Source organism: Panthera onca, chromosome B1 (genome assembly GCF_046562875.1).
Source record: "Panthera onca isolate mPanOnc1 chromosome B1, mPanOnc1 haplotype 2, whole genome shotgun sequence".
Classification (NCBI taxonomy): domain Eukaryota; kingdom Metazoa; phylum Chordata; class Mammalia; order Carnivora; family Felidae; genus Panthera; species Panthera onca.
In genome coordinates this window covers 63,152,912-63,176,553 of record NC_138342.1, presented here as the reverse complement: position 1 = coordinate 63,176,553, position 23,642 = coordinate 63,152,912, and the positions used below count along the sequence as shown (strand labels likewise).

The following is a 23,642-nucleotide window of genomic DNA, read 5'->3' as shown; positions in this document are numbered from 1 at the left end:
GATTTACATTTGAATGGCAAAACTAAAAGCTTTCAGAATACAGGAAAGTATCTTTTTGATCATTTAGGAGGGACCAATTTCACAAACAAAATGCAAAAGCACTGGCCAAAAAATGACTTATTAGTGTCAAGACTATCTGTTTATTAAAGAAAGTGAAAGACAAGCCAAAATTGAGAGAATAACAACATATATAACAAAGAATTAATATCCAGAATATGTAAGATCAACCTAATTAAAAAAATAAAAGAGACGAACAGGTTTCTAACTGAAAAGGCAACATAAATGATGCATGAAATGCATGGAAAAATGCACAATCTCATTTGTAGTCACATAAATATTAATTTAAACCACAATAAAATACCATTTGACATTGCTGTTTAAAGAGTGGTCAGTAGGCCTCTAAATTAACATTACACCAGCATGTAAAATAAACCACAGCCCTAAGTACTTTGCTGCAGCTGACAATATTTTTTTCATAAGACTTCTTCAATGAACAGTGCTTTGATTTCATTGTGGACAGGTAACAGTTTCTAGATGAGAATATTTAAGCAGCAATGTTTTACATACATCAGACTGGCCAAACTTTTTTTAAAAAGTCTGGGGTTGCTGAAAATGTTAAGGATAAATTTTACACATAGCAGGTAAGAGTATGAATTGGAATACCATTATGGAAAACAATATGACACAACTCAATGAGTCTAGGCATACACATATCAATGATGCAGTTATTCCACTTCTAGGAATATATCCTAGAGGAACTCCTGCCCATGTATACTAAGAGACATGCACAAAAATAACATCATCATAACATCAGGAGACTTCTGGGGAAGATGGCAAAGTATGAGGACCATAAGCTCATCTCGTCCCAGAGACACAATTAGATAACGGCCAATTCAGTGTAAGTAACCCAGAAAATAACCCAAAGATTGGCAGAACAGACTCTCCACAGCTAAACGTAGAGAGGAGGCCACTTTGAAGAGGGTAGGAAGGACAGGGATGTGGTTGGGAGCCACATGGAACTGCAAAACTGTCCACAAGAGGAAGGAACACCATGGGCATAGAGAAAGCAGAGAAATAAACCCTCACACCAAGACAGCCCAGAGGAGGAAGACCAGTCCTCGTGACATTTGGCTTCGAAAACCAGAGGGACTGAATTTCCAGAGTTCTTACAATCAGCGAGGCTTAATATTTGGAACTTTAAAAGAAATCAGCAAGCTCAAGGGACAGACAGGTGGCAGAGCCAGGAGGGCAAAAGGAAACTGAGTCCTTGCGCTTCAAGAGACAGCACAACAAACAGCCCCATGGAGATAGAGCACAGAAACAGCAGGTTAAACAATGCCTCAGGTATATGAGAGGGAGATATGTTTATACAAATCTCATTGTGTACTGGAGAGCCAGGGTCCTTGAGAGACTTCTCCAGGAACAAAATTGCTGGTGAGTGCCATTTCCATGCCTCACCCTCAGCATAAACACACCAACACCTTTGGGAACCAGCACAATGCCAACACTTGCTACCTAACTTGCTAACAGTGCACCCTGCCCCCAGTTCTCCTGCTGACACGCCCCTTCCAGCCAGGCCTCCAATCCAGGTCTCCTCCCACAGCAGATTCACATAAACATTTCTAGCACCATGCATCGCTACCCCAAGCACTTCTGCAGATCTGCTGCCTCCAACACAACCTGACTCAGTCCCTAGTTCTGGAGGTCCTGCCCTGCTAACTCAGGGCCTTGCTGGCACCAAGCACGCTGCCCCCATGTTCACCTTAAGTTAGATGCTCCTGGATCTCTGACAAACACCTGACCTGACTCAATTAGAGCCCAAGGGGGCCCCAGACTGGCCCACTGACACCATAAAGACCAGATCCCGCCCATAAAAGACAAAGAGAGCCACTGCAGATGACTGGACTGAAGGCAAACATGGCTCAGCCACAACAGCAGGGCACATTCAACACTCACGGGAGACACACCTGAAGTTCCAGGTTCTGGTGAATAGGGGACACTGACATTGCATTGCAGGGCACTACAGAATCTATTCCTCATAAGGTCCTACTTTCAAGAGCAGGAGACATAGCTAACTTTTCTAACATGCAAAAACAGACACAGAGAGTTAGACAAAATGAGAAGACAGATGAGTTTGTCCCAAATGAAAGAACAGGACAAAATGACAAGATATAAACAAAATGGAGATATATAATATGCCTGATAGAGAATTTAAAAAATTTTTTTGTTTATTTATTTTTGAGAGAGAGACAGAGCACGAGTATGGGAGGGACAGAAAGAGAGGGAGACATAGAATCCGAAGCAGGCTCCAGACTTTGAGCTGTCAGCACAGAGCCCAATGTGGAGCTCAAACCCACAGACCATGAGACCATGACCTGAGCTGAAGTCAGATGCTTAACCAACTGAGCAAGCCAGGGGCCCAAAGAATTTAAAGTAATGGTCATAAAGATACTCATTAGGCTTGAGAAAAGAGTAAAGAATCTCAGCAAGACCTTTAACAAAGAGATAGAAAACATAAAAAAAAAAAAAAGATGAAAAACTCAATAACTGGGGTTAAAAATACACTAGATGGAAAACAGTAGCAACCTGGAGAACAGAGTAATGGAAAGCAATAAAGCTAAACAAGAGAAAAAATAATAATAATAAATGTGAAAATAGACTTAGGGAACTCAGCAACACCATCAAGCGTAATAACATTCACATTATAGGAATCGCAGAAGAAGAAAAAGAAAAGGGGGTAGAAGAAATTTACTTGAAGAAATAATAGCTGAAATTTTCTAAATCTAGGGGAAAAAAAACAAAAATCCAGATCCAGGAGGTAGAGATCCCCAAACAAAATCAAACTAAGGAAGTCCACCTCAAGACCAACTAAAATGGCAGAAAATAGTTATTAAGAAAAAAATTTAAAAGCAACAACAGAAAAGTTACATCCAAGGGAAACTCCATAAGGCTATCAGCATATTTTTCAGCACAAACTTTGCAGGTCAGAAGGGAGTGCTAGATATATTCAAAGTGCTATGGGAAAAACAAACAAACAAACAAACTGCAGCCAAGAATACTGTGTCCAGCAAAGTTATCATTCAAATAGAGGGAGACAGTTTCCCAAACAAAAATTAAAGGAAGTCATGACCAGTAAATCAGCCTTATAAGAATGTTAAAGGGGACTCTTTGAGTGGAAGGTAAAGACCACCAGTAGGAATAAGAAAAGTAGGAAACACAAAAGAAGTAAAAATAAGTTCACCTATAAAAATCAGTCAAGGGATTTACAAAAATAAAAGCATATAAAGTAGGGCACCGTATACCTATAAAGTGGGAGGAGAGGAATAAAGAATGGGTTCTAATTGAAGTAATAATCAAATTAGACTGCTGTATGCATATTATATATAAGCCTAATGGAAACCACAAATCAAAGACCAGTAATAAATATGCAAAAATAAAGAGAAAGGAATCCAAGTATATCACTAAAGAAAACCAACAAACCATAGAAGAAGCAAAGAACAACTCCAAAAAGAACCATAAAACAAGTAACAAAATGGCAATAAGTACATACCTACCAACAATTACTTTGAATACTCCAGTCAAAAGATAGCACAACAAAATGGATTAAAAAGCAACACCCCTCTATATGCGGCTACAAAAGACTCACTTCAGACCTAAAGATGTGCAGATTGCAGTGCCATGTCTAGCTCAGTCAACATGAGACTCTTGATCTCAAGGTCATGAGTTCACACCCCACATTGGGGTAGGGTTTACTTTAAAAAAAAAAAAAAAAAGTACATGAAGATTGAAAATAAAGGGATGGAAAAGCATTTATCATGCAAATGGAAGTGAAAAGAAAGCCAGGGTAGCAATACTTATATTGGACAAAATTGACTTTAAAACAAGGACTGTAACAAGAAAGAAAGAAAGAAAGAAAGAAAGACCCTGTATAATCATAAAGCGTAAAACAGAACAAGAAGATATAACAACTGTAAATATTTATGCAACAAGCACCCAACATAAAGCAGATAATAACAAACATAAAGGGAGTAATCAATAGCAATAATAATAGTAGGGGACTTTAAAACCCACTTACATCAATGGATAGATCATCCAAACAGAACATCAACAAGGAAACCATGGTTTTGAAAGACACATTGGACAAGATGGGTCTAACAGATATATTCAGAACATGGTACATTCTACAGAATAAGTCACATATTAGGCCACAAAAGCAAGTCTCAACAAATTCAAAAAGATCAAAGTCATACCATGTATCTTTTCTGACTGCAACACTATAAAACTAGAAATCAAGAAAAAATCTGGAAAAAAACACTAATACATGAAGGCTAAATAACATGCTACTAAACAATGAATGGGTCAACCAAGAAATCAAAGAGGAAGTCAAAGAATACATGCAAGCAAATGGAAATGAAAACACAGTGGTCCAAAATCTCTGGGAGGCAGCAAAAGCTGTTCTAAGAGGACAGCTTATAGCAATACAAGTCTATCTCAAGAAGCAAGAAAAATCTCAAATCAACAACCTAACCGTATACCTAAAGGAGCTAAAGAAAGAGGAACAAGCAAAACCCCAAAACAGCAAAAGGAATAAAATAATGAAGATTAGAGCAGAAATATATGGGAAAAAAAAAACCAAAACAAACAATAGATCAATGAAACAAGGAGGTAGTTCTCTGAAAGATCAACAAAACTGATAAACCTGGAGCCAGACTCATCAGAGAGAAGACTCAAATAACCAAAATGAGAAATGAAAGAGGAGAAATGACAACTGATACCACAGAAATACAAAGGATTATAAGAGAGTATTATGAAAAATCATATACCAACAAATTGGACAACCTATAAAAATGGGTAAATTCCTAAAAATGTATAATATACCAAAACTGAAGTAGAAAGAAACAGAAAATAAACAGATCGATTACCGGCTATGAAATTGAATCAGTAATCAAAATTCCAACCAACCAACAAACAAAAGTCCAGGACCTGATGGCCTCACAGATAAATTCTATCAAGCACTTAAAAAAGAGTTACCTAATTTTCCCAAACTATTCCAAAAAATTGAAAAGGAAGGAAAGCTTCCAAATTCATTCTATGAGGTCAGCATTACCCTGATGTTGAAATGAGATAAAGGCACTAACAAGAAAGGGAACTAAAGGTTAATGTCCCCGATGAATATAGACGTAAAAATCTTCAATAAAACATTAGTAAAATGAATCCAACAATACATTAAAAAACTCACTTACCACGATCAAGTGGGCTTTATTCCTGTGATGCAAGGTAGTTCAATATTCTCAAATCAATCAACATGTATATCACATCAATAAGGGATAAAAAACATAGTATCATTTCAACAGATGCAGAAAAAGCAACAAAGTACAATATCCTTTCAAGATAAAAACCCTCCACAAAGTAGGTTTAGAGGGAACATACCTCAACATAATAAATGTCATATATGAAAAACCCATAGCTAACATCATCCTCAATGGGGAAAAACTGAGAGCTTTTCCCCTAAGGTCAGGAAAACGACAAAGATGTCTACTCTCACCACTTTTATTTAACATAGTACTGGAAGTCCTGGTCACAGAAATCAGACAACAATAAGAAATAAAAGGATCCAAATCAGTAAGGAAGAAGTCAAACTTTCACTATTTGCAGATGATATGACACTTTATACAGAAAACCCAAAAGACTCCTCTAAAAATCTACTATAACTGATAAATGAATTCAGTAAGCTCACAGGACACAAAATCAATATACAGAAATCCACTGCATGTCTATACATTAATAATGAAGTAGCAAAAAGAGAAATTAAGAAAGCAGTCCCATTTACAACTGCAACAAAAATAATAAAATACATAGGAATAAATTTAAACAAAGAGGTGAAAGACCTGTACTCTAAAAACTATAGAACACTGATGAAAGAAACTGAAGAGGACACAAATGGAAATATATTCCATGCTCATGTACTGAAGAACAAATGTTGTTAATATGTCCATACTACCAAAAGCGACCTACAGACTTAATGCAATCCCTATCAAAATACCAACAGCATTTTTCACAGAACTAGAATAAATAATCCTAAAATTTGGATGGAACCACAAAAGACTGTGAATAGCCAAAGCAATCTTGAAAAAGAAAAACAAAACTGAATGTATGACAATCCAAGATTTCAAAATATACTACAAATCTTCAATCAAAACAGTGTGGTACTGGAGTATCCGACTCTTGATAGCGGGTTCGTGAGTTCAAGCCTCACGTTGGGCATGGAAGCCTACTTAAAAAATAATAAAAGGGCACCTGGGTGGCTCAGTCAGTTGAGCATCCAACTCTTGATTTCAGCTGAGGTCATGATTCCAGGGTCATGGGATCGAGCCCCACATTGGACTCTGCACTGAGCATGGAGCCTGCTTGGGATTCTCTCTCTCCCCCTCTGCCCCTCTCCTTCTCACTCAAATAAAATTTAAAAAAAAAAAAAGAAAAGAAATATTATTCAGCCATAAAGAATGAAATCTTGGGGCGCCTGGGTGGCTCAGTCAGTTAAGCGTCCGACTTCGGCTCAGGTCATGATCTCGCAGTCCGTGGGTTCAAGCCCCGCATTGGCCTCTGTGCTGACAGCTCAGAGCCTGGAGCCTGTTTCAGATTCTGTGTCTCCCTCTTTCTCTGACCCTCCCCTGTTCATGCTCTCTCTCTGTCTCAAAAATAAATAAATTTTAAAAAAAAAAATTAAAAAAAAAAAAAAAGAATGAAATCTTGCCATTTGCAACAACATAGATGGATTTAGAAATTATAATGGCGGGGTGCCTGAGTGGCTCAGTCAGTTAGGCAGCAGACTCTTGATTTCATCTCAGGTCATGATCTCACAGTTTGTGAGACCATGCCCCACATGGAGCTCACACTGCTAGTCCATGGAGCCTGCTAAAAAAGTAAAAAAAAAAAAAAAAAAAAAAAAATTATAATGGTATGTGATGTCAGTCAGTCAGAAAAAGACTAATATAGGATTTCACCTACATGTGGAATTTAAGAAACAAAACAAAGAGATAAACCAAAAAAAAACACAAAAACAAAACAAAACAAAAAAACAGACTTAACTATAGAGAAGAAACTGATGGTTACCAGAGGGGAGGTGGGTAGGAGGATAGGTGATACAGGTGAACGGGAGGGATTAAAGAGAACACTTATCATGATGAGCACTGAGCAGTGTACAGAATTGCTGACTTACTATATCATACAACTGAAACTAATATAACACTGTATGTCAACTATATTGGAATTTAAATAGATCATCATTATCATCACAACATTTTTATAATGGCAAAACTGCAGAAACAAACCCAAACATTTACCTACAGTAGAACGGAAAAATTATGGTATATTCCTATAATGGAAAGCTAGAGAAGTATAAAAATGACTATATTATATGGATGAATTTCACAAACATAATTTTGAGCAAGAAAAGTAATTGGCAGGGGCACCTGAGTGGCTCAGTGGGTTAAGCATCTCACTTCAGCTCAGGTCATGATCTCTCACTTTGTGAGTTTGAGCCCCACGTGGGGCTCTGTGCTGACAGCCCAGAGCCTGGAGCCTGCTTCAGATTCTGTGTCTTCTCTCTCTGTCCCTCCCCTGCTTGCCCTCTGTCTCTCTCTCTCAAAAATAAATAAACATTAAAAAAAATTTTTTTTTTTTAAATCACACATGGTAGGAGTGCCTGAGTGGCTCAGTCAGTTGAGTGGCCGACTTCAGCTCAGATCACCATCTCGCAGTTCGTGAATTCAAACCCCACATCAGGTTCACTGCTGTCAGCGTGGCGGCCGCTTTGGATCCTCTGTCCAAGAATACACGCGCTCACTCTCTCTCAAAAATAAATGTTAAAAATATCACACATGGTAAATGAAGGAACAGCAATTATCCATTCAAGGTTTGGCAAACACTTCCAAATAATAATTCTAATTGTACTAAACAAGAAACCAATAACCTTGGCAAGATCCGCAAAATAATAATTCTCTTGAATATAATAATTCCAACCTACTATAAAACAATCTACCACCATTATTTGGAATCCCAAGTCAGGACAACCAGAGATTAACTTTTCAACAGAAATCTATGAAACTGTGACGGACTAATAAAAAACAAATTGCAAAAATACCACTACGTTGACCCTTGAACAACACAAGTTTAAACTACGTGCATCCACTTATATGCAGATTTTCAATAAATACAGTATAGTACTGTATATGTATTTTCGCTTCCTCATGATTTTCTTAATAACATTTTTTCCAGCTTACTTTATTGTAATAATACAATATATAATACATATAATGTACAAAATACGTGTTAATCAACTGTTATCAGTAAGACTTCCAGTCAACATTAGGCTATTAGCAGTTCCATTTTTGAGTTAGGGGGAAGCGGGGGGGGGGGGGGGGGAGAGGGTGTGTGACAGTTACCATGGTCTGTCCCTGTTCCACTAGCTGGGGGTAGACTCAATAAAGAAAGAAACTAAAAAAAATAAGAAACTAAAAAAAAATGTTATATGCATATTAGCAACTGCATGGGAATGGGGGGGGGGGGGGCACACTCCTAATCCCTACACTGTTCAAGGGTCAACTATATTTAAATAGCACTGTTAGATCATCATACCTGTGTTTTTAATCCCTCTGTAGTCAATTTGTCTATGTGTATTATTACATGCCATTAACACATTTCTTCTCCCCTCACTCTTAGCAGATAACCTTGCTTGCTACTTCAGAGAAAAGAGAATTATCTCAACTACTTATGAACCTACCTGAATCTGTACTCTCAAGTCACTCCCACACCCACCCCTTGGAAAAGAGAAATTATTCCCTCTCCTTTGCTAGTTTATTCTTTTTTTTTTTTTTAAACATTTATTTATCTTCAGAGAGAGAGAATCTCAAGCAGGCTCCACACTATCAGTGCAGAACCCAACGTGGGTCTCGAATCATGAACAGTGAGATCATGACCTGAGCCAAAATCAAGAGTAGGCTTAACTGACAGACACCCAGGCACCCCTCCTTTGCCAGTTTATTCTTATACCTGAAACTGAAAGGTTAGAGTTCTGTAATCCTCAGTTTCCCTAGGAGATCTTATCCATCTAGTCTTTGCCTTCCCACTACACCCACCACACTCTGGGCCACCATCATCTACCATATGATTACTGCAACAAATTCAAAACTATTCTATCTTCTACCCTTGGTCTTTATTTCTTTTCTACCTACCAGTAAGACGGATCATTTAAAAGTGAAAACATCATGATATCCCTAAAATGCTTGGATGACTTGATCATTGAATAAAGTAAATTCCTAACAAGGTCCTCCATGAGCTACTTCTAACCTACTGTGATCTTCATCTAACAGGACTCTCTTTCATACTTGCCATACTTCAAATACACCGGCCTCCTTTCAGTTTCTAAGACACACCCTGTTTTTTAACCACTTTAGTATTTTCAAATATAAAATTAATCTTCCCTCCATCTGTAACATTCTCCCTACCCCCCCCCCCAATCCCTTTCCATAGCTAATTCCTAAATATCCTATGATCTTTGAGGGATATTGCAGGGACTCTATTAAACCATTACGTCAGAAAAGTCTTCCCTGAAGATTCAGAATAGGCTAGCCCTCCTCACATACACTCCTATAGCACCTTGTACTTTCCCCTCACATCACTTAGGACAATTGTAATTAAAGAAAATAACTACCAATTAATGTCTGCTCCTCATAAATGATAAGCATCATGGGGAGGGAATGTGTATAGCTTACCCACCATTTCTGTCCCTATCACATAGCACAGTGTTTGTTTAAACACACACAAACAAACACACACACACACACACACACACACACACACACACTAAACATCTGCTGAATAAAGGAAGTAAATTCGAACAAATGAAAGCACAAAGTGGATTTAAATTACTTTAAATATTATTCATTACAACACATGGAAGAGGGGTGGCATTTTGTTGAAGATCCATTGATTTTTTTCATTTATTCAACAATGAATATGCCAACAAAACATGTGCTAGCACTGCTTTAAGCATTTAGTGAACAAACCAAACAAAAATCCCTGTCCTCATGGAGCTTACATCCTAGCGGGGGGAGATAACACTATTAAACACAAAATGGTAGTGATGGAGAGGGGGGAACCCAGTGGGTAAAAGTGACTGAGTCAAGAAGACAGTGGGTTGCAATTTTAAGTTAAAGTAGGCCTCATCAAAAAGGTGCCATGTGAGCAAAGACTTGAAAGAAATGAGAAAATTACTCATACAAGTATCTAGAAAAAGTGTTTGAGACTCACCCCAGCTGGGATAAAAAGTGCTTCCAAGGCAGAAATGTTCTTGGGGTTGATGAGGGAACAAGGAAGCTAGTGTGGCTAGAGCACAATGAGTGAGGGAACAGGGTAGCTGTCAACAGGTCAGAGGGTAAGCTGGGTAAATGGGCGTGGGACTAAGCAGGAACAAGATGATGTGGAATATCCTCAGGCAGTGCTATCCAATGGAAGTATAATGTAAACTACATGTATAATTTTAAAGTTTCCAGTAGCCACAATAAAAAAGGTAAAAAAGAAACCAGTGAAATAAAAATTAACATATTTTATTACAGCTAATAACACAAAATATTATCATTTCAACATGTTATCAGTATAAAAATTTCAGGTGTTCTACTGTTTTCAGTACTAAGTCCTCAAAATCTAATGTGTATTTGACACACTCAATTCAAATTAGCTATGTCTGAAGTGCTCAATAGTGGATAACAACATGGACAGAACAACTGCAGGCCATTCTAAGGACTTTAGATTTAGAAAAATGGGGAGACTTTCAGAATTTTGAGCATAAGAGTAAGTTATAGGACCAATTTCACTACTTGTTGAGAATATAGAGAAATCCAGGTGAGGAATGGTAACAGCATGCAAGGTAGTTGCTATAGAGTTGTGAGAAGTTAGATTTTGGATTTTATTTCGAGGGTAAAATCAACAAGATTTGTCAACTATTTATTTAACGTGAAGTATGGGGAAAAGGGGGAGTTGAGGATATTCTGAGGTTTGGGCCCAGACAACTGAAACATTGAAGTTATCATCAAATGACATGAGAAAGACCACAGAATATGAAGAGCTTGATTTTAGACAAGTGTTAAGTGCTAATAAGATATACAAGTGGAGATCTAGAACTGGCAGATGAGTTTAAGAATCTAAAGTTCAGGAGATGTCCCAACTGTAGATATAAATTTGAGAACCATTAGATATGGACAACAAACATAAATTTGAGAGCCATTAAGATATAGACAATAGTCAAAGCCAGGAGACTTAAATGAGATCACCCAAGGAGTGAAGAATTTATATACAAAAGACATGAAGATGAAAGATGGGATCTTGGCCCCTGAGACATCCCAAGGTAAGAGGAGGAGGAACCAGCAAAGTAATGTGAGAAATGACAGTGAGATAAAATTAAAAAAAAAAAAAAAATTATGAGAGCAAGGAATCTTAGAAGAGAAGAAAATATGACAAGCAGAGAATAACTTTTAGTTCTCTTTTTGGTTTGTCTAATGTAATGTTATTTCTGTCATACACGAAGATAATGTTATTAGTCTCTTTTGCTCACTTAGTAATCAGGAGCTGTGATCTCTTGCCACCACTCTTTTAAGCAACAACTATCCCAAATAGAGAATGCTGGTCTTGACACTAAACGTTCCTGTAAGAAGTTCAAAGAAAAACATAGGAGGCAGTTAAAAAAAAAAAAAATCACTGGCCTGTGAGTGAAGCTTCAGTTCTTCCTCCGCTACTGACTAGTTATATGAACTGCGACATACCTTAACAGGATGTTTCTTCCTCTGTAAAATGCGAGTGATGCTGGGGGCTGCCTCCACTTAAAGAGCTACCTTAAGTAACAAAAAGTATCAGTGCCTCAAAAACACAAAACAAAAATTAAAAAGCACTGTACAAACAAACAAAAAAAGCATTGTACCAAAAAAGGGCTGTCCTCCTAGACAACTGGAGCTTACTAAGTGCTGAAAAGATCTGCTACCAAGAAGTACTACACAATTAGTCTCCAAATGATAAATGTTGATACAAATTAGGCAAGGTTAAAGAATTGCCTGCAACAACGTACTCCCAAAAGCCCCCACGAGTATTTTGTAAAGTGTTCAAGTTTACAGATGTAGGTCACTCAAATATACCACCTCTTCCATACCAGAACTCACTTCTCTTAATCAAATTCCTTTCCCGCGCAGCCCACACCCCCAGTAACGGAGACAGAACCTTGTCTTGGCCTCCGTCCCTACGGGTGACTGCCGGGGGCCGGGGGGGGGGGGGGGGGGGGGAGGGGGCAGTGTGCATCCCTCCCCCCACCCCCCACTCCACCCCTAAGGTGGACGGCTCCAGAAAGGAGTGAAACCTCTGGTAGGGTCGCTTTTAAGTAGCAATAACCCTCTGGAGGACTTAGAACCCCAAAACAGCAGGAAACTTTTCGAGCCCCAGTGCAGACCCCTGCTTAGGAGAGTCCGGCTTACAACTGGAGACTCCACGCCAGACCTATTTTCCCCCTAAGCGCAGACAACTGCTTGCTTTACCTCTACCGAGGTATCTTATGGTCGCCGCCATGTCGACGATTCCGGATTGTGTTGACGAAATGGGTCCTACGCTTCAACTTGGAAGAAACTTAAAAAGGGTTCCTCTCCGGAATTGGCAGAGGGGGAAGGATTAGAAAGAGCAAGAGGAAAAGGGGCGGGAACCTAAACAGACTCTCAGGCCTGCAGGGAAGGGCGAACAACGCCTGTGCCCCGTGGCGGTGTTACACTCAGTCTCCCGTGCTAGTCTTCCGTGCTAGGACCCTATGTTTCGTGGTTCCGGTAAGGCAACTTAAACTATCTTCAGAGAAATCTCCTCGTGGAAAATACGGTCCTGTTGGCATTGCCCTGTTTTATTTCTTTTTTTCCTCTTTGATTCTGCGTATGAACTCAGAACGATAATTTTAATATATTGAGAATACCCAGGAAAGCATGAAAAACAAAATCTGAAGAATCTCACCAGCTTCCATCGCTCCATTTCCAGCCTGAAAAAACTTTAAAATTCGCCAGGTTTTCCACTACCACCCAAGGCGGGTGTCCCACTCACTTTCTTTTTATCTCAACCCAAGATCAACGTGGTTCTAAATTAATCTTAACATTAATCAGCTCTACAATTTCCTTCTGCTGGCAAGCTGGAACATTAGAATCAATTGAATAATACTTGAAAATTTTGTACAACACTTCTAGTTTTAAAATGGCAGGTTTGAGACCTACATACTGGTTATTGTGACTGAAAAAAAAAAAATCAGTATCCTTTCCATTACGTCACAGCTGTTGGTGGCGTCGTTTAATCTAAAATGAATTTGATCAGATTATATCACTTCCCAGTTGAATTTAAAACCCTCCAGTAACTCTCTATCCCTACACACACACACACACACACACACACACACTCACTCACTCACTCACTCACTCACTCACACACTGGAGCTCCCCTCTGGTCTTTGTTATCTCCCCAGCCTCAAATAGCTGCCAACATCCTTCTTCTGCCCAAACACACATACACACGCACGCTTCATTCCCCCATCTCTTTAGAATGAATATTTTGCACCAGCTCCCTAGATAAGTTTTTAAACATTTTGGCTCAAGCTTTACTCACTGATGAAGGCTCCCTCCTCCCTGAGTTATGGCCACCTCTTCCTGGTTTTGAACACTACCCAGGCATATCTGCTTATATTTGTTGAAACAGTTTAATTGAGGGGTGCCTGGGTGTCACAATCAGTTGAGTGCCCGACTTTGGCTCAGGTCATGATTGCATTGTTCATGGGTTCAAGCCCCACATTGGGCTTTGTGCTGACAGCACAGAGCCTATTTCAGAATCAATCTCTCTCTCTCTCTCTCTCTTTCACTGTCTCAAAAATAAACATTAAAAAAATAAAGTTTTATTGATATATATTTAATATACCGTGCAATTCACCAATCTAAATTGTGCAATTCAATGGTTTTTAGTAACCATCACTACAATATATCTTTTGCCACCAATCTGAGCTTTTTGTGGGCAGAAATCATATCTTATTCATTTTTATAACTTCAATGCGTTACAGTACTGTGAGAAGTGAGATGATTCATTTTCAGAAATACCAAATAAAAACTGTGCTGTCTAGTTAACAATAGGTTTACAACCTATTGGAAATATGCACAACCCCTTCCCCCAACTATGGAGTCCCAAACCGTTAGACCCTTCACTTCCTCTCCATATCTTGAGCTTTGCAATGAGCATGCACCAAAGAACTGAAGTCTGTGTCACTTCAAGGAATGTACATTTGTTCCAATCAGACTTCTTGTTGCCTTACGTGGGCATAGACAACTTCTGGGTAAGGCTGTAACCTCTGGAATACTCAGCCAATGAAGAATCAGGGGAGGGACTTGCTTGCTAGGAGGTAAATTGTCTGCTGTCACTGCCCCGAGTGTGTCTGTCCATCAGACACCTGCTGTTGCAAGAATGTTGATTAAAGCCTTGCTTCACTGTGCTCTGAGGCTCTGCATCCCTCCTTTGACTGGGTCAGTGGGTTTATTTCTCACAAGTATCTGGCACATAAGAAGCCATCAATAAATGTTTGATAGTAAATGAATATATACTGAATGAATTAGTGACTCCATTAGAATGGCAAGCCTGCAAAATTAACTTGCTTCCATGAAGCTGCCCACAAGAAGTTGGACTGAATCAAAGTAATAATTTTCCACATGCTTTATTTCATATTTATTTCATATTGTACCCATCTACATGAAGGATAAGATTTCTAATTTATTTCCCTGTCTTATTAATACCTAAGCAGTTACTTCAAAGGTTCCACACCCATTTATGACTGTTACATACACACACAAAAAAATTCAGGGGCTCCTGAGTGTCTCAGTTGGTTAAGTGTCCAACTCTTGATTTGGCTCAGGTCATGATCTCATGGTTCATGGGTTTGAGCCCTGCAGTGCATCGGGCAGTGCAGAGCCTGCTTGGGATTCTCTCTCCCTCTCTCTCTGCCTCTGCCCAGCCTGTGATCTCTCTCTTTGAAGAAAATTCCAAGAACTTGAATCTACTTTTATAACTTCCTTCCCTTTCTCCCTCCTTTTCTTTTCTCCTTTCTTTTCACAAATATGCAACTATTTGCCGTGTGACAAGCAGTGTGCTTGGCTATGCACAGATGTGGCAAAAAAAAAACCCAACACAGCCATTAATCCCATGATCCTTAAAAATTGATTTTTTAATGTTTATTTTTGAGAGAGAGCATGAGCAGGAGAGGGGCAGATTGAGAGGGGGACAGAGGATCTGAAGTGGGCTCTCCATTAACATCAGTGAGCCAGATGTGGGGCTCAAACCCACAAACCATGAGGTCATGACCTGAGCTGAAGTTAGATACTCAACTGACTGAGCCACCCAGGCAACCCCAGAATTAATTTCATTTGAGGATAAGTTTAAGGGTTTGGGCAATTTCACCAAATCCATTTCCAGACAAAAACACTCAGATTAAAAATGCTTTTCCTTAGCCTCTACAATTCCCCTTTTCCATAACTAGGATCAGTTGGCCTCCATCCGTGCATGTCTTTATGTCTCCTTTTATAACAAGATAATTTAAACACTCAATATCGGGACTCAGAGTAACGTAGTATGCTTGTAGTAGTAGCCTTATTAAAGCTGTGTCCTGTAGAAGTGAAACTTATCTAACTGCCCACTTTGACCATCAGAACTTGATGGCATTAGTCAGATGAAATCCAAAGTCCAGTTATCTATATATAATAACACATAAAGAGGTTATTTAACTTGAGACTAAAAACTACAAAAATCCACACTCTGAAATGGGAACTCCAAGCCTCTAAATATTGAGTATGTAATGAGGTTCTCGCTGAAGAGGGTCAGTAGAAGTTTTGGTTAAGCAGTGGTGCTCTGGAGCCAAACATTGTGGGTTTGAATCCTAGTATCAATACTTACCAGCTATGTGACTGGGGGCATGTTGCTATACCTCTTTGGGTCTCGGTTTCCTGGGATACAGGGCTGATGAGATAGTTTATTGAGGTACTTACTACAGTACCTGGCACAGAGTAAACACTCATTCAGTGTTACAACTTGTCAGTAGTAAGGAACCAGTGAGAGCTCTTAACCAGAAAGGCAAAATGAATAAGCTATCCTAGTACTTTTTCTTCCATTATCTGCTTATTTCTAAATATGATACATGCTGTTTGTGTCTCTACATGTGCTAGGATGTCACGTTCTGTATTTCAGAGCTTTTATTAGTATTTGCAGAAAGTCTTTAGGCTGGGTTTATAACATCCTCAAAGTTCACTCTAAACCCAACTTTTCCCAGTCGATTTCTAGGAAGGTTTATACTCTCCAGGAGTCTTGGCAACATGCCAGTTGTCTGCCTGCTTGGCTAACTTCCCTGGGGAAAGCTTTGAAATATTTGCCTAGCCCTGTAGCTTCTTCAACCATCTTTCAGTTGTGCTGGAAACTCCTCTGCAAGAAGAGTCACTTCCCATTTTGGGTTCAAGTTGAAAATGAATTCTCTTATTGGATAAAAGTAATGAACTCCATGACATATCCTACTTCCAATAGTATGCATCAGAATCACCCAGAAGGCTTGTTAAAACAGATTACTGGGCTCTACCCCCCAGAGTTTCTGATCCAATAAGTTTCTGATCCATGGGCATGGCCCATGAATTTGTATTTATAATAGGTTCTCAGGTGATAGTGAGAACTGTGTACTGGTCCAGAGGCCACACTTTAAAAACCACTCCCTATGGAATACCATGAAAGATTTGCATCCATACCTATCATTAACTTAGGGAGGAGTTGTTTCATTTAACAATTTTATACTCAATATAATACAGGCAATAAAAGTATTAATTCCCATGTGTGGTATGTCTCTAGGATGAGAATCTACCCACTCTTATCTTCTCTTCTATATAGAAACTGCTATTCCATACCTGGGTTTCAGCTCCAAAACAGTTCAGCTGCCAGATGGGAGAATTTCTGGTCTTTGCCTATCTAGATTTTAAGTATCACCAACTCCTAGACCTCCTTCTTTGTGCTTACTGAAGACTCAGGTTATTTTTTCATGAAGAAATGTCTACTTAGGATGATTGCTTAGTCGTAGAGTGGAAAATTTGAGGAATTGGAACTCGTTTCATCTTGTCCAGACCCCGCCTCCAATATGGGACCTTCTTTGTCCCACCACCCCTAGCTGACTACTTTAATTCCAGATTGAATTAGGAGATTTAGAACTGTCTAGTGGAATGCTGGTAAATGTTTAACTGGCTCTCCAGTACAAAAGAAACAAGTTTAGTATTTACCAATCTCTTTGGTATCATTATTCCTACAGTAACTGGTTTCAAGCTCTGAAACATAAAATCAACCAATTCACAAAATTCTGACAACTTAGCACTTGGTTCTTACATGACTATCACGTACTACTGGAAGTTTCCTAGTAAAAGCCCTTGTTAACTTTTAAAAGACCTAAACCAAACCAATTCATCCTAGAGCACACTTCTCAAACCTCAATCTGAATACAAATCATTTGGGAATCTTATTAAAATGTAGATTATAGGAACGCCTGGGTGGCTCAGTGGGTTAAGCCACCAATTGGTTAAGCATCCAATTCTTGATTTTGGCTCAGGTCATGATGTCATGGTTCATGGGATGAAGCCCCGCATTGGGTTTTGCACGGACAGTGTGGAGTCTGATTGGGATCCTCTCTCTCCCTCTCTTTCTGCCCCTCCCTGACACTCATGCACATGAACACATGCTCTAAATAAGTAAATAAATAAACAAATAAATAAATACATAAATAAAATATGGATTCTAATTTAGTAGGTATGGGGTGGACCCTGAGTTTCTAATTTCTGGCAAGCTCCTAAGTGATGTTGATGCTACTAGTTCATGAACCACACTTTGAATAACAAGTTGCTAGAACACATCCTAGAATGAAATTCATATTTCTATCATTAGTCTCAGACCAGAACCTTTTGAATAGCCTCTATCTTCTTAATACATAGAATATAAACTGATGTAGATTCCCAAATTCATGGGTATAAACTCCATGACCTCCATCTTTCAGTTGTGGTACCAGAAATATCAGTAAGTGACTGCCCCACCCACATCTGTTTCTGGTGAAAACTTCCCCATCCCACATAAATAAAATTCCCCAGCCCCAGCTATCAGGACCACTTGAAGCCATCTGACCCAAGGAAAGTCCACCCATACTGTAACCAGTGATCTGGCTTGAAAAACCTAGGCTAACCCTTCTTCTCATAAAACTGGAATTGGGGAAGTGAAAAGCTGAAACATTTAGGTGGGAGAATTCAAGCTATTAGATCATAAGTAGATTCAAGGCAAGAGAAGCTTTGAAAGACAAGCTGAAATTATTAGTGAACAGAAATGGTGTTATGAACAGAGTTACATGAAGCTAGTCACTTTCAAGAATAGAATAGAATGAGGATGCTGGGGAAAGCAGAGATATCAAGAGGAAGAGATCAGCCAGCCCCTGAGAGGAAGATAGCAGATGTAGTCACAGTTCTGTTACAGTTTCCGTCACGTCTGCTGTATCATTCTATCCCTCTCCCTGCATTCTTTTGAGATCCCTATCTACCATATACATCCCCACAATAACCCCTGGTTTCTTGACTAGTACTAGTGAGTTTCTGTATCTTCTAAACAAACAAACAAGCAAAAAAACCTTATTAAAATCGTGGATCTCTAGCTATTCTGGTCATGATGCATGAACTGGCAACTCTCTACCAGAATTAGTAGCAAAACCTTAATTGCGGAATCTCAGAGTTTGAAAAACTTTGGAAGTCTTCTATCTATCTGAAGTATAAACCCTGTCTATAATCCTCTGCTTAAATTTACAGTGGCAAAGTCTTGAATATTCCATAAGGTAGTTCATCTTTTTTTTTTTTTTTTTTTTTTTTTTTGACAACTCTAATTGTTAAAGCTGTTCCCTATGTTAAAGCTGAAATAATCGTCCTTCTAACTTGGACCCAATTAAACCCTTTGGGTCAACTCCATTTCCATAGGGCAAATCCACATTCCTGGTATTGGATAACAGCTGTCATGCCTCTTATGTCTTCTCCTCACTTAGCTGAGGACGTTCACATTCTTACCCACCCCAGTTCCTCTCTTCCATGGCATGGTGGTGAACTTTTCATTTTCCCAGGAGCCTTATCAAGGATATACTGGATATACTCTAGATTGCCGGTGTCTCTTTTAAAAAGTAATCCCCAAATTGAACAAAACACTCCAGAGGAGAAAGGGGTATTGCTCCTGGAAAAATTAACACAATGTAGATTGTAGCAACTTTTTTTTTAAATTTTTTTAATGTTTGTTTTTGAAGGAGAGAGAGACAGAGCATGAATGGGGGAAGTGTAAAGAGAGAGGGAGACATAGAATATGAAGGGGGTGCAGGCTCTGAGCTGTCAGCGCAGAGCCCAATGTGGGGCTCGAACTCACGAACGACATGATCATGACCTGAGCTGAAGCTGGACGCCTAAACAATTGAGCCACCCAGGTGTCCCAGATTGTAGCAACTTCTAATGGCTTGTAGTACATTGTAATTCCTTTGTTTTTATTTAGTACTTCTTTATGACTAAAGGCATACCACAAGTATCCCAGATTTGCACTAAACCAAAAGTTTCCTCTAATGAACTTCTTGCTTTAAGATTTCTATATTTTAGAATACCTCTGTCTGATACAAATATAGTGCAAATCACATATGTACTTTTAAGTTTTCTAGTAGCTATGTTAAAAAAGTAACACAAAATCCACACAATTATTTAAAATTAATTAAAATTAAAATTAATGCTAATAATTTAACTCAATTTGCCTGTAATATCAGTTCAACATGTAATATTAAAAATATTGAGATATTTTACATTCTTTTTTTATACTGTCTTTGAAGTTCTATATGTATTTTACACTTACAGCCTATAACAATTAAGACTGAGTCCATTTTGGATGCTCAATAGCCACATGTGGCTAACATATTAGCACAATTTTAGAAAAAAAAAGAACAGCTACTTATTGAACTTTTGAATACTTACTTATTGAACACTTATTGAACACTTACCATGTGCAAGGCACTTTTCTAAAGTGTTAACATATTTTAACTGTTTAAATCTTCACAACAACTCTATAAGATAGGCACTATAATTATTCCAATTTTCAGATGAAGGAATAGAGGCACTGGGAAGTTAAGTAACTTGCCCAATCAATAAGTAGTTGAATTGAGATTTCAACCTAGGATGCCTGGCTCAAGAGACTATATTCTTAACCACTATTAGACATGTATCACACACATACTTCATGCTGGACACTGTGCCAAGCACCATGCATATAGTATCTTGCTTAATCCTCATTTTATAGATGAAGAAACAGAGGCTCCAAAAAGTTAGTGACTTGCCAAAGCCCATGCAGATAGTGTGAGAGCCTAATAACAGCTCAGTATATCTGACTGCTGCACCCTCCTCCTGCTTCACTGCCCAAACTCTGGTGTTTAAACATACATACACCCATGACTCAATATTTTTGATGCTGATGTCTTAAATTAGAAAATGGCCAGATGATATCAGAGTCTGTGGGAGAAAATAAATAACACACAAGCACATATGTATTATTTTTTGATCTTCAAAGCCAAGCATGTAAATCACAAGCACCAACAAAACACTAATTAGAGTTAATTTTTATCTTCAATGCATGTAGAGGTAAAACTTGCTTGAAATATTTATCTAGATATGGAAATGTATGTTTATTTTTTCATTTAGTTTTTAAGAGTCTCTCTTATACCTGAGGTGTCTGAGTAGCTCAGTTGGTTAAGCATCCAACTCTTGATCTTGGCTCAGGTCATGATATCACAGTTTGTGGGATTGGGCCCCATGTTGGGTTCTGTGCTATCAGCTTGGGATTCTCTCTCTCCCTCTCTCTGCCCCTCCCCATCACTTGTGCTCTCTTTCTCTCTCTCTCTCACTGCCTCTCAAAAAAAAATATTTTTTTTTTTAAAAAAAGAGCCCCTCTTACCCAATTTTTGTTTTATTATTTTTGTTTAAAGTTTATTTTATTTTATTTTTTTTTTTTTAGTCATCTCTACACCCAGTGTGGAGAGGAACCCATGACCAAAGATCAAGAGTCACATGCTCTACTTAGCCAGCCAGGTGCCCCTGGAAATGGATTTTTTTTTTAACATTTTATAAGGTCTGAGAAAAATAACAATACCAACAAAGCAATTCTCCGGGAAACGTTTTGTTTTTATAGAAGAGTGTGCCCAACCCACAAGAGGAGGCTGTAAGTAACTGAAAGGATGTGACTCTCTTCCTCCCTTTTGTGCTGTGTGGCTTTATTGTTTTGTAGACTTAGAAGTGAACTTGACATTTTGTTGTTGCACTTTTTTTCAGGTCTTTCTTTTAGACAAGGTCAAACTGAGGCTGAGTCCAAGCCCCAGTGTTAGTTTGGGGTTAAGAAGCTCTTTCTCCCTTTCTGGATATCTCCTTTAACTGCTTCAGGAAATGAGCTCAAGGTTTTTAGGGAATCTTGGGAATTATTTCTTAGTCATTTTATCTGAAAAGTATTTGGTGTAAATACTCTAATATACACCTGTGAACAGTAGCAACACCAGCATCTCATCTTTGTCTAAATTATCTTATCCTGTCAAACAAAGTTTCTGTTGCTGCAACTGGGTTAGCATTTGTCTTCTTCCTATAGTCATTGGGTGGTAGAGGGAGAAGAGTAGCGGTATTGGAGGGAATGGTGGGAGACGGTGGGGAGAAAGGTGACTCAGAGTAGAGGAGCCTTTAACAATCAAGAAGCCAGAGGGTCAGGTCAGGGTTTCCTGGCCTCAGCTTCAGTGATATCTTGTTAATTTATGCTATACAACCATGAATAATTGTTAAGGGTTAATTTTTAAATTAAAAATAAAAGATCATTTTCTGGCTCCTCTGGGAGAGATGACAGAGATCTAACCCAAGTAAACAATAAAACAAGCGCAGATTAAAGGGATATACAGGGGCCCAAGTTAAGACAGTAATGAGCATCCTTATCCATCAGGAAAAATAGATTGTAATTAGAAAATTTAATAAATTTCTCCAAAGGTCAAAGGTCAAATAATGGCTGGGAATAGAAATAAGGATGGAAGCGTTACTAACCAACTCATGTTTGTTACTAACCAACTATTTTCAATTGCAATAATCTAGGTTCTAAAATAGGTACTGATAATGATCTTTCTTTAGTTTGTACCATCAAAACTGATATAAAGCATGTCATTCTTTTCAAGAAAACACAAGAATGCATTGCTTTTCTGAACTCTCTCTAGAAGGAGGGCTACAGAAATTTACAGAGTAAGATGCCCTTGTTCCCAATGTCCCACTATACGAAGAGGCCTGACAAGCCTTCCGTGGTTGACAGTGAGTGGGGATTTTTGCAGTGTTACCACAACTCACCACTTCTACAGCACACAGACAGATCCAGGAAGTAGCGGCTGTGTAATAGGAGGGCTCCACTTAACCCAAGCTGTGTGTATCTTGAGGTTCAGATACCTGTTGGGACAGACAGAAGAGCAGCAGAGTGTCTGTGCTTGGCTCTGAGGAGCTGTTCATTCCAAGGGAGGTGAGAGTATTTGAAGGACACAGCACCAGGGTGGAAGAGAAGGCAATTCTGAGCGTGTTCCTCGGGGCCCTGCTCTGCCGAGTGCCTTCCAAGCATGAGTGTTGGAACCTGAGAATGGAGGCAAAAGAAAAACATGTAAAAGAGACAGTTCACTGAAACCACTTTAGGGACCCATGAGCACAGATCTTGTTGTTTAGGGGAACCAGGTAACAAAGAGGACTTGAGAGAAATTCTTGAATGCATCATGATGTAGTCTGTGACTCGCTTGGGACAGTGATAGCTCTGGTGGCTTTGATATCTTTCTTACAGACAGAAAGTAACCAAAAGCAGCAGGAAAGGACAAAAGGAACTGACATAATGCAGTAGCAAACATGTTTGGGAAAACTCAGTGCAACACTCCCTTGCAACAACCAGTACATCCATGCAGAGTTTGGGAGCACTGGTGGGTAAAGTGTAGAGAAAACACCAGCTGCAGGTAGAGAGCCATCTCAATATAACACAAGCAACTATGATTATTTTTTACAAGAATGTTGCCCAGTTATGAAGTTTGTTAGGTCTCATCCAATGTTTGATTTTCCTAGATTTTAGCAGGCTTTTTTTTCTTGCATCTTTTTATAAAATATCTAATTCCAGTTTACACATTGAAATATGGCACACTGTATCCTAGATCTCAACCTAATATTAGTCAAATTACAGTTGACCCTTGAATAACATGGAGGTTATGGTTCCAACACGCAGTAGAGTCAAAAATCCATAACTCTTGACTCCCCAAAAACTTAACTATTAACAGCTTGCTGTTGACTGGAAGCCTTATGGATAACATAGTAGTCATTTATATGTTGTATATATGATATACTGTATACTTACAATAAAGTAGAGAAAAGAAAATGTCATTAAAAAATCATATAGAAGAGAAAATCCAAAAAAAAATACATTTTTAGTACAATGCTTTGTTTGTTGAAAAAATATTGCATATCAGGGAAACCATG

General features: G+C 38.7%; 1 protein-coding gene across 4 annotated transcripts in view; it reads right to left on the bottom strand.

Moving 5' to 3' along the window:
• The window catches only part of MRPL1 (mitochondrial ribosomal protein L1), a 98,671-nt gene extending 85,611 nt beyond the window's left edge, over positions 1-13,060 (bottom strand). For 2 of the 4 annotated variants that reach the window (XR_013555235.2, XM_078445998.2), the window contains exon 1: positions 12,210-12,360. Coding sequence is in view for 3 of the 4 variants with exons in the window: in XM_078445998.2 (XP_078302124.2) it covers positions 12,210-12,345 (136 nt within the window). In the remaining variant the exon portion in view is untranslated. Of the gene's footprint in view, positions 1-12,209; positions 12,361-12,578; positions 12,773-13,035 lie in introns of those variants that run through there. The other 2 variants (XM_060654812.1, XM_060654811.3) reach the window with 2 other exon arrangements.
• Between the last annotated feature and the right edge of the window lie 10,582 nt (positions 13,061-23,642).